Raw genomic sequence first — 11,245 nt, forward strand, 5'->3', positions numbered from 1 at the left:
CTGTTGAACACAAAAGAAGACATTTTGAAGAATGTAGGAAAGCAAACAGTTCAGGGTCACTTTTAACTCCCAACTACCAGATTGCTATTATCATTTTCCTTACTGTGGTAGTCAAAGTTATCCAAGAACTGTTTGGTTACAAGCATTCTTCCAAATTGACATTTACACAGATTTGGTACTCGAAGGTGATGACAGAATTTTTATTTTTGGGTGAGCTGTCCCTTTAAAAAAGCGACTTGCACCGTTATTTCAATTTTTCAACCACATTATCTGTACATTTCATCTTCAAACAAAACAAAGTATGCTGGATTCTCCACATATAATCCTTTCAGTCTTCACAAATTTAAAAATCTCATAGTCAATAAATATCTCATGTTGATGGAAATGAAAAAAAGTAGGCTGCTTGATGTCAGATTGTGTAGACATTTTTTCGTTTTAAGTGTAAGGATCAAAGGTATTTAGACCCTGCTGCGATAAGTGAACCAATCCATAGTATAATTGTTTTATTATTGAAAAAGACAAGTGCAAGTGAGTCACGATGAAGCTCGGTGCATTTAATTAAACATGATGCAATGAATGAAATCTTCACAATGCATTTAGGTCCTTTAATTCTGACCATCGTTCATGCATTCTTGAAACATTTTATTTAACCTCAACACGAATGCATATTTACATGCACTATACAGTAAATATATCAGTCAAAATACATCTGTCCTGCTTTTGTTGGCGAGTAATTGAGCATTTATGTACAATCAGGGTCAGTTATGTCTATACAAAATCGTTTTTTGTATCTATTTTACATCTAACCTTTTCCATCTTTTATTTTGGCACAATGCATATGAAGAAGCAGTGTAACTGTTCTATGCTAATATAGTATCAAAGCACTTTTCTACTTTTCTCGGTATGCCAAGTGGCACACTTTTGCATGCTATTTCACATGAATGAAAAACCCTTTACTGCGTCCTACATCGCTTCAAGTAATAAGCGTCCAGACTATAATTTTGACAATTCAGTATTGCTTTTATACACTGTCCTCTCTGAGAGACTTTGAAGAGACACCATCTGGCTGTTATTGGAACACCAGTCGGACAGGGTCTCCACAGATATCTGGCCCACGGCACCTTGGCGCCGGTCTGATTGCTGGCTTTTGATCGACAGCAAACTGGACAGTTTAAAAGAACTGGAGGATCTGAGGACGGAGAGCATCCTCTGATGATACTTCGACCTGACTGCTCTGGCAGAACGGTACAGATCACCCAAAAAGCAATAGCAGATGGGATTGAGGCTGGAATTAGTGAGGCCCAACCACTGGGCAAAAGGGCGTGCCTGCAATATCCAGTCAGGCGGATGAACCTCCCGGTCGATGAGAATATCCGCAACATACAGAGGGAGCCAGGAGACGGCAAACAGGAGGACCAAAGTGACCACCACCTTGGCGATCTTCTTGCGCATCTTCAGACGCGAGGCGTGCGCCTGGCTGTGCGGATCAAAGTCGGCGAAATGTTGAGAAGCCCTCCAGAGCTTTCTGACGGTCAAGAAACTGATGATCAGGTTGAAGGTCACAGGTATGCAGTAGAGAGCAACAAAAAGTAGGACGTTGTACAACTGTTTGAGTCTCGCCTGGGGCCACAGCTCCCTGCAGATGGGTACGGTGATGTCGATCAGGTGGATCTCATCCAGCTTGATCATGAAGAGCAGAGGCACACAGATCGCGGAGGACAGGACCCACACGCACACGATGGTGATGTAGATCTTCTTCTGTGTGAAGTAGGAGAGGGAACTCAGCGGGCTGTGAACGCTGTAGTATCTGTTAACACTGATGACGGTCAGACTCAGAACGCTGGCTGAAACAGACACGGCCTGGATGAACGGGACGGCTCTACACAGGAGGTCTCCGTACACCCACGCGGTGTAAATGGTGTGGCCGAGCGTGATGGGCATGCAGATGCAAACCACCATCAGGTCGCACACTGCCAGGTTGATAAGTAAACTCCGGGTGGCACTGATGCTCTGCATCCTATTACTCCTCTGGCAGGTGAGCATTCGAATGGCCATGAGATTTCCGATGAAGCCCACCACGAACGCTAGCGAATACATTACGGTGAGTGCGATGGTAGTGGGCTCCTTGATTGTTAGCAGCAGAAGTCTCTCCATTTCTCCATTCTGGTGCAGGAAAACATCATCCCCGAAGTCCTCGGCTCCATGGAAAGAGCCATTCAGAGTCAAAATGGTGTTTGGGAGCTGCGGGCCTTTGTTCCGGAAGCCTGTGGTGAAATTCATATTTCTTGCGTGGCTCTTATAGTCTTGGAAAATATATGTGACGTTTTCATAGACGGACGTCTGAATCCAAACCTCCCAAAGTTCATTTGTTATGCTCAAGACATCTTCTCAGCCAGAACGGGCAAAGAACCGGAAACCAGGATTTATGTGGACACTATAAAAACATAGCACACATTAGGAAGGAAATTAAAAAGGATAAGCAATCTAAGCACCACATTCAAAACAACGAGTGAAGTAATTAAATTATATATTGGACAGACTCCATTTAAATTGAATTAAAATGAAATAAATGAACTAGCAGAAATAAAATGAATACATCTATCCATCGTGGCTTTTCTTTCTCGTTTTTAACATTTAACTATTAGGATTTGCAACCACTGAATAGCAGCACAAAGTACATGAATAATACATAACCTTGTTACTTTACGACATCTCGTTTAATTCATTGAACAGACGGAAGACAAGAAATGTTTTAAATATTTTAGTCAGCGCCACATTCAGGCATAAAAAAAGTATTTTGAGCAAATAATAATACATACCAACAGGTTGTCAGCTTTGCTGTTTGTAGCAGGTGCTCTCTGAAAAGAGAAATGTGTTTGCTCCCTCATCTGACGCTGATGTGATGAAATGAGAGGCTGCGGCGAGTCTTAAGGATGCGCGGCTCGGTTTCTGGTGGCAGAAGTGACGCGCGCCCCCGCGGTGCGCGATATATTTACCTCATCGCTCCTTGAGGTGTTGATCGCTGTAATTAAACAAGCGGATATGGCGAGAAAGGCGCGAAATGAACCGAGAAAGGATGGAAAGGTTTGGCTGAAATTGTACAACTGTGTGTGTGTGGGTGTTGGTTGATATATTTGATCAATAAGGTAGACAAAAATGTAAATGATATGTTCAATTTGTGATAGTTTATGAGACGTAACCACTGTCGGGATTAATGTTAGGCTAGGGTGATATTACGTCAAAGCGCGTCAGATGTTTATCTGAACTGTACATTGCATTTCTGCTGTATCATTTTATCAGTGCATTTCTGGGTCTCGAACCCATAACTCGGAAGTAGATCTGATACATTATTTATTTGCTGTTGTAAAATTAGTATAGTTATGCTATCGAAAATGATAAATAAAACATCGATGCACCGATATGTCAATTTAGGCTGAAAACCAATCATTCTTGAACATTGGAAGCCGATAACCAATACAGTGGCCGATATACATATTATTCTCTGAGACTGAAAAAAAGCCTACTTTACCCAAGCCTACTTTACACTCATTCAATATTTTTTCAACTTTCTGGTATAATGTTTTTTTAAGAAATAAATTAAAGATGTTCTCCCAGAGCAACCCAGAAAGGTGTTCTCAATAGCCACAAGTCTAACACCGGACATGACCAGCACGATGCGACAAGACACACGGCTCGTTCTAATGGCATTGTTGCACTGAATCTGATGTGGACAACATTTTATTTTCTAATGTTTTCTAATGCTTTTTTATTGTCTTTTGTCGCGCCGTGTCTGGTTTAAAGACGGTGTAACAGGTCTCAAGACAGAAAGCATTCAGGCAGCAGTTGGCTTCAAACAATATGCTTTGTCGTGGCCTAATGGTTAGAGAGTCCAGAAAGTTGCCAGTTCGATCCTCAGGGCCGGCCGGTAACGACTGAGGTGCCCTTGAGCAAGGCACCTTACCCATACTTGCTCCCCGGGCGCTGCAGTGATAGCTGCCCACTTCTCCGGGTGTACTTGTGTTCACGACTTGCTGTGCGTGTGTTCACTACTCTCTGGATGGGTTAAATGCAGAGGGCACATTTCAGGTATGGTTCACCATAACTGACAAATAGGTCACTTTCACTTTCCCTATAATTGACACATTTACACGTATTTACATGCTATATCAACAATTTGCTTATATAAGTGAATGATCATGACAGAAAGACAAGAACTGTGACCAGCATGGAGCTAACGTGGGTTGACCAGTGGAAATTATTATAATTTATCAGCTGTAATATAAGTTATATTTTCGTTAAAAATGTCCACTTATCAGCCGATACCAATATGGCCGATAATTGATCGTGCATCCCTAAAATAAAATGACATTGCTATAATGATAAGTTGATCTCATTGGGGCCGTTTAAGTTGCTTGTCACATTTTCTCCATTCTTTATTTGCGCAGATAAATGTTCTCATGTATTTTTGTGAGTGCTTGTACTTTGGTTATGAGCTTTATGTCAGTTTGACTAGTGAATGTATTTTATTGTACATCTATTGCATTTCCAATCTTAAATGACATACTTCCCAAGATGGTCGATGAAGCCAACATCAAAGCCACCCCAAAATTTCCTTTTTTTATTTATAAATTTGAATATGGAGTTTCAATAAGGCATATGAATACCAATGACCACACTTTCACTGGCAAATCAACCCAAGAGGATATTCATCACTAGCTGTGTAAACAGAAATGTGAAACATATACGATAACAAATGTAAACAAAAGCTTGTGTAGCTGTCACAGCTCTTCGCTCAGCCTTCAGCAATGTTTTTTGGCGATCTCTATAGAAGAGATGTTGACGTCGTTCACCACTTGTACTTTAGTGATGGCCTTCAGGTCTTCCATGCGGTGTTTATACTGCATGATCTTGGTATCGTCAATGTAAACATAAAAGTGTTCACTATCGGAGCCAATTTCAATCTGTTGAGAGAATCGATGTGAGTTAAATCATCATCAATCGTCATGGAAAACAATCCTACTGTGTGTGATACTCTGTCAGTAAAAAAGTGCCTGACACTTTGTCACCTGGAAAGGCTCCTTTATCCCGAAGGGAAAGTTACTGCATCTCTCTTCCTTTCCCCAGTGGTTTGCCATGAAGGAGTTGCAGATGATATCTGACTCAGTGAAGCGGGGGTTGAAATGGAAGGCTATTCTGTCATCCGGGTCACACAGGAAATTGATCTCAAACCTAGGGGATAGAAAGACACATTCACTGTCATGAACAAATCACTTTGGGCAAATTATAGAGTCCGAGCCAGCTGGTTGAAAGGCTGTTATAAAAATATGATGAGACCTGAGCGTGTATCCATCACAGTCGTAGAGGTGAATTTGATCTAGAAATTATTCGAAAACAACCAATTTTGATAAACTTCCTTAATATGAGATGCATTCAATGAGAAATGTTGACGCATTTTTCCCTCCATTTGGAATTGACTGGATCATGACAAGTTTGTTTTCTTTTCATTTACCGAGCCAGACCCGAATGTGAGTTTTCTTACATCTGTAAATATCTTTTTAGATATTGGTTAAGAAAGATTGTCCGATGAATCGCGTGACAGAACAGGAAGCCATTTCAAACAAACACGAGAAATTACACCGTGATATGTGGTTATGAAGATAAATAGTTGGAAAACAGTGGACCAATAATTAATTTAAATTAAGACCAAGAAGACCAGGTCAGTTTTGATTCAACGTTGACTTCAACATCATTCTCTTTTAAAAAAAATATATAAGTATATATACATGTATACAAGTTTCCTGATACTGATTTGTAGAATACAAAGTATTAAATGAGAAAGTTGACGGAATATAGACACATTTTAAATATAGAAAATAGACAAAAAAATGATATATTGGTATTATGAAAAAAGTATCTCTCTTGCATGGCAGATCTCATTATCCATTCCAAAGAATGATAACGGAGGCAACAATCTAAAGCTCCCCATGTAGGCAGCATTCTTTTTAGAAACGGCAATCCGGTTCTGAGGATGTTTACAAAAATGATCAACTATGAGAAGGACTTACTTGTTGGCTTCTGCTGGGGTTTCACCTTTCAAAATGAAGCTCCATCCTGGACACAGACCATCAGGACAGGAAGCCTCAAACTGAAACATTAAAACAATTTCAAACGGCATGCAATACATTTATACACATTTGCTCAAAATACAGTTCAAATATATATAAACAATGCCATATATTCATTTACAGAGCTTATATACACATTTCACTTTATATTATGCTACTGTTACCTATCCACCCTTTCCTTAACGTCTCCATGGAGGGCGCCATTACCGCGAGTAAGTTCCTGTTTGATGCTCCGCACTTCCATTTTGTATTTGTTACCATGTTAGAGGACATTTCTGTTAATGGTTAAAAATTAAGTTTCTCCAAGAATTGTTGTGGTAAAAGGCTGTCACAACATCCACAGAAAGCTCAGAAAATCTTATGAACGAGTGTTACCACAATGACATAAAAGTATTATAAAGTCTCTTTAAAAGCTTTGAAATAACTTTCTAATGCCTATAATGGGATCAAGCGGTGAACCGGAAGCATTAGCCCTAAGCGCATATGCAAGGCATAATGGGTAATTTCGCGCATTGCGAAAAAGGTGGATAGGTTATGGTATTTTGCTTGTAGCCCTAAAAAAATCTGATATGATGTTAATTATCAACATCAAGCAGATCTGTCATATTAAGAGCATTCACAGTTCTTGAAATCCACTGTGCCGAAGATCCAATTACACTTAGAAAATGTAGAAAATCTCATCTTCCACATGATCATAAATGAATAGACCTCTTTCATACTGCATGGTTAGGAATGGTCATGAAAGAAACTGGGAAATTAAAGCAATATTCTGTGCCCTGAAGGTACACATGACGCTAAATATATGACAAGCGCAATGTTTTTATTTAGGATCTTGTGCTCTTGATGTAACCAGTCCCATCCATTTCTTCTGATTGAAATGAGTGTCCATCATTTTGAATTAGTCCTTGCCGAAAAATGAATTAAAGTGAATGAACTGAGGTCACCCCAACTCCACATCCCCAAAATGATGCTATTTGTAAATAAAACTCTTGGCATGTGCCACTCTGAAATCTATCTTTGCTTTCTTATGAAAGCAGTTTAGCAAATGGAAGATTGAAGCAGAATGAAGATGCAGGGCTGAATTTAGGAGATACAGAGAATGCTAAAACTCAGTGATGGATGAAGCCGCACGAACAGAAGTTGAGACATCAGAGAACTGCCGTATGAGTCTGCGGCATCGGTTCAGCTTCATTGGCCAGCAAATGCTTCATCTGAGACTTTAATGTCTGTCAGAGCTGTGCCACATGCACTGTTATCTGGATTATGAGCCGCTTTTGTATATCTCAGTGTATGCGTGGACTGTTTGGGTAACCGAAGGGGAGTTTTGAAACCTGTCACGGTTTCAGTGTGTATTGTGTTTATTGTCGCCAAGCTCCAATGACTAAATCCGAAATGGGCACTGATGTCTTTGTGAGATTTCATGCCTCAAAATTACAGCAAAAATGAGCAGCACCAACTGGTAACCGATTTTGTGTGCAATGATAGTATTCTGTTTTGGAGTTGCCGTTTTTCTAAGTCTTAGATTTTTTTCAAGGAATACTTGAAAAATATCACAAAATTAAATAAAAGTGTCATCATGAATTTCATGCTCAGAAAAATAAAGTCATATGGGGTTTGAAAGAAAATGATGGTACATTTTTGGGTAAACTGTTCCTTCACAGCCCTTTCAATGACGTTTGAAAGATAGAAATCACGTACTCTGATACAAAAAAGTATAGTATAATGTAAGTCGCTTTGGAGAAAAGCATCTGCCAAATGCATAAATGTAAATAAATGTTGAAAGAGCACTGATCTGAATGGCATCAGTGGACGTCTGTGGGTATTTCACAGGTAGTGATGGAGTGCCCTCTACATTGAAACCAATTAATGTCCCCATTAGTTTGAATGCAGTGGCATAGAAAATAATTAAAGCATCATTAGTTCAGCATGCAGAGAGAGACTGACGGATGATCTATGCCGAGTTAAAGCGATAGTCCACCCAAAAATAAAACTCAGCCCATGTTATACCACACCTGTAATCTTCCTTTTAAACATGGTTAATCTAAAATACAACACATGATGGAATGAAGTCAGTTGGTTTATAAGCAGAAGACAAATGAGATCTCAGTCACCATTCATATTCACTTTTACGTTTTTAATTTAATTAAAGTGAAAGGTGAATGAGGGTCAATAAATTACAGAATATTCATATTGTTTTGGGTGAACTGTCCCTTAAAATGTCGTACCGCTCCGCTGGTATGTATTTAAAACCAATATCTATTAACTCAACTTATTTCAATGGTAATAATTTAACCTGAAGACTTATGCAAAACCAAAAACTGTTTCCATAAGAATAACGCACATTATTATTTATAATAATATAAAAAACAAAAACAAAGTAAATAATAAATGTTTTTATATTTGGCTCTTACAAATCAGAGTAAACAAACCTGACCTGTCTATGTTTGCAGTTCAGCAAAGGGTGTTTTCCTTACCCGTAATGTCATCTTGTCAACAGCGCTGTATTTGATCAGGATGGATCTGTTTTGGCGCAGACAGATCTTTTAAAGAGACGGTGACACCACGTGAGGGACGAGCTTAGCTGGATCAATGGCCTTTTGTTTGCAGCGAGTTTGTGCAAAACAAAACACAGTTTATAGCGTAGAATAACAATACAGCAGTTGCACCGCCGTAGGGGATTTCTGATAGACAACCAAAAATAACAAGTTCAAAATGCATTTCAGGTACCTCATAAACATCATGTCTTAGATTTCACATATAACGGATGTTGTATATGGAAATAATGACACGGAGTATGGTAAATGAGGCTTTGTTCATTACAAAACACGAAACATCATCATCGCAATGAATCATGGCATTTGTTTTTCAGGCAATGGAGTGTGTACATTATCTGGGAAAGATAATGTGTTTTTGATGAGCTCACGGAGAGAAAGTGTCGACATCAGCTGTGAGGGAGATATGTTGCTTTGTGCCGTGTGACGTTCTTCACAGTTTTTCTGTGCCGGTGTACAACTGGCCGCTGATCCTGGAGATTAAACAGCTATCCATGTGAGTGTCTGTTTTGGCGTTATAGCTCATTAAATCTGCCAGCCCTCAGGAATTTCCTGTCTGTGTTTAGACACAATGGCTTACTAAAGCTCAGTAGTGTACGTTGCCTGCTTACAGCTGCAAAATACCCTGAATCTCTATACCACAACAAAGCTGACAAAAAGATTCATAAATAAAATATTACCAAACTTAATTCTTATTACAATGCCCCACAAAATGTCAAAACCCACCCTCTCCAATTCCTGGCACTCATCACAGTTTCACAGCTCTGTAAAGCGTGTGCGTTCTAGATGGTCATCAGTTGGCGAGTCAGTTACATGGCCATGGGCTCCACCCTAAACACCCCTGAGATAGAAAGTAAAGACATAGCAGCGCCCTGATCACAGGCTGCTGCCGTCTTCATACATGCCAGGGGCTCCGTCCTGCTAGATTGCATCTCATATGAGGCTGTGAACTGCCTCTCGGGTACCACGAGCCCAGACGCACAGTGAAAACAAATTGCTTTGAACTGGTCTAAACAGAATGCTAATATGAACTATCAACTACCACACACAAAGAAAACGTGACACGCTGTCTCTTCTAATGTTGGGGGTGTCTGAAGATATTAAACGCTCTCTGGTGATGTCGGCATTTTGCCTGTAGGAATCAAGAAGATGTGAGGAAGAGTCATGTGGAGGAAAAATAATTCTTCACAGAGAGACAGACAGACAAGCAGAAAGACAAATAGATATGTGAATATCCACATTCGTTCAGAGAGTTAAATGTGTGCAATGGCCATACTTTCTCATCACAGAAAGCGACTTGTGGACACATGCATCTGCATAGGTTTAAATTACATTCTCAATTTTTCACCATCCATACATTTTTATTGGGAGCATACAACCACTTTGGGAATTCCACTAAATTACAATCATAGTGTAGATGTGTATATATGTCCACTGGATGTACTGTAGAATATTAAAGGGGTCATATGATATGTTGAGATGTAATGCAATGTGTTTACCTGATTTGAGGATAAAAAAACGCCACGTTTTCCACATACCGTGCATGTGTGTATCTCGTCTTTGACCCGCCTCTCTGAAAGGCACGGATTTGTGCCAGTGACACCATGTCTCGTTGCGACTCAACAAGGACAATAAACCTCATTATAAACACGACATGTGTCGCCTCTAGTTGGAACATTATTACTGCAGATCACACAAAGAAACAACATGCGCTTACAAACACACGTCAAACTCAACTCGCGTTAGTCCATATTAAAGTCTTTTAGAATGAAAATTTACTTACAGGCTGAAAATCTGAAGCCCCAGAGTTGTAGTTGTAATGTTGTAATGGTTTTTAACAAAAGCTTTTTGCGCGCTGCACACACTTGAATATTCGGATTGTACATTCTTGTATATAAAATGTAACCATTCGTTTTTAGTTGTCTCGTCTACTGGAAGGGGAAACTAAAATTTGTTCGCAACAAAACATCTCCACGATATGGCTGAGGCGGAGACGATACAATGAGATTTGACCTTACTTGCGTACACTTTTGGGCGGTCTTAGACAAGTCACACCACGAAATGATGTACATTCGTGGGGGTGTGGTTACACGAGGCGTATCAAGCAGGTCTGGGTGAGCATTCGCTTTTAGATAAAATGCATCTTATGTTCCCACACTTTCATTTTTGCAATTTTACGTGTCTAATACATGCATGGGAAACTTTCAATTCAATTCAATTCAATAATTCAATTCAATAATTCAATTCAATTCAATTAATATAGCGCTTTTCACAATGTGCCAAAGCAGCTTTACAGGGAAAAATAAGAAAAACCATTGGTCTTCAAAATAATGCATGGTGTTTATATAACAAGTTAAATTATTCTAGTAAATAATATCTAATGTCAGCATCTCCCGGTGGTTTATTTAGCATATTTGCAATAAGTGAATGCATGGCTGAAAAGATGCGTCTTTAATCTAGATTTAAATTGGGCAAGTGTGTCTGATCCTCGAATAGCGTCGGGAAGGCTTTTCCAGAGTTTAGGTGCTACGTATGAGAAAGCTCGACCCCCTTTGGTGGATTTAGTTA

General features: G+C 39.6%; 1 protein-coding gene across 2 annotated transcripts; it reads right to left on the reverse strand.

Annotated features, from left to right (window-relative positions):
• Nucleotides 1-489: 489 nt before the first annotated feature.
• LOC306894292 (neuropeptide FF receptor 2) lies at nucleotides 490-8,730 on the reverse strand. Of its 2 annotated transcripts, XR_013786680.1 has the most exons (5): nucleotides 8,600-8,730; nucleotides 6,066-6,145; nucleotides 5,067-5,229; nucleotides 2,820-4,961; nucleotides 535-2,434 (listed from the first exon to the last, which is right to left on the reverse strand). XR_013786680.1 is itself a non-coding variant. In XM_079456722.1 (2 exons), the coding sequence occupies exon 2, from the start codon at nucleotides 2,278-2,280 to the stop codon at nucleotides 994-996; it is 1,287 nt and encodes a 428-aa protein (XP_079312848.1). In that variant the 5' UTR covers nucleotides 2,281-2,434; nucleotides 2,820-3,364; the 3' UTR covers nucleotides 490-993. The 2 variants fall into 2 exon arrangements, 1 of the variants encoding a protein (XP_079312848.1); XM_079456722.1 differs by lacking the exons at nucleotides 5,067-5,229; nucleotides 6,066-6,145; nucleotides 8,600-8,730 and having other exon boundaries at nucleotides 490-2,434; nucleotides 2,820-3,364.
• Between the last annotated feature and the right edge of the window lie 2,515 nt (nucleotides 8,731-11,245).

This window comes from Barbatula barbatula (genome assembly GCF_947034865.1).
Source record: "Barbatula barbatula genome assembly, chromosome: 5".
Classification (NCBI taxonomy): domain Eukaryota; kingdom Metazoa; phylum Chordata; class Actinopteri; order Cypriniformes; family Nemacheilidae; genus Barbatula; species Barbatula barbatula.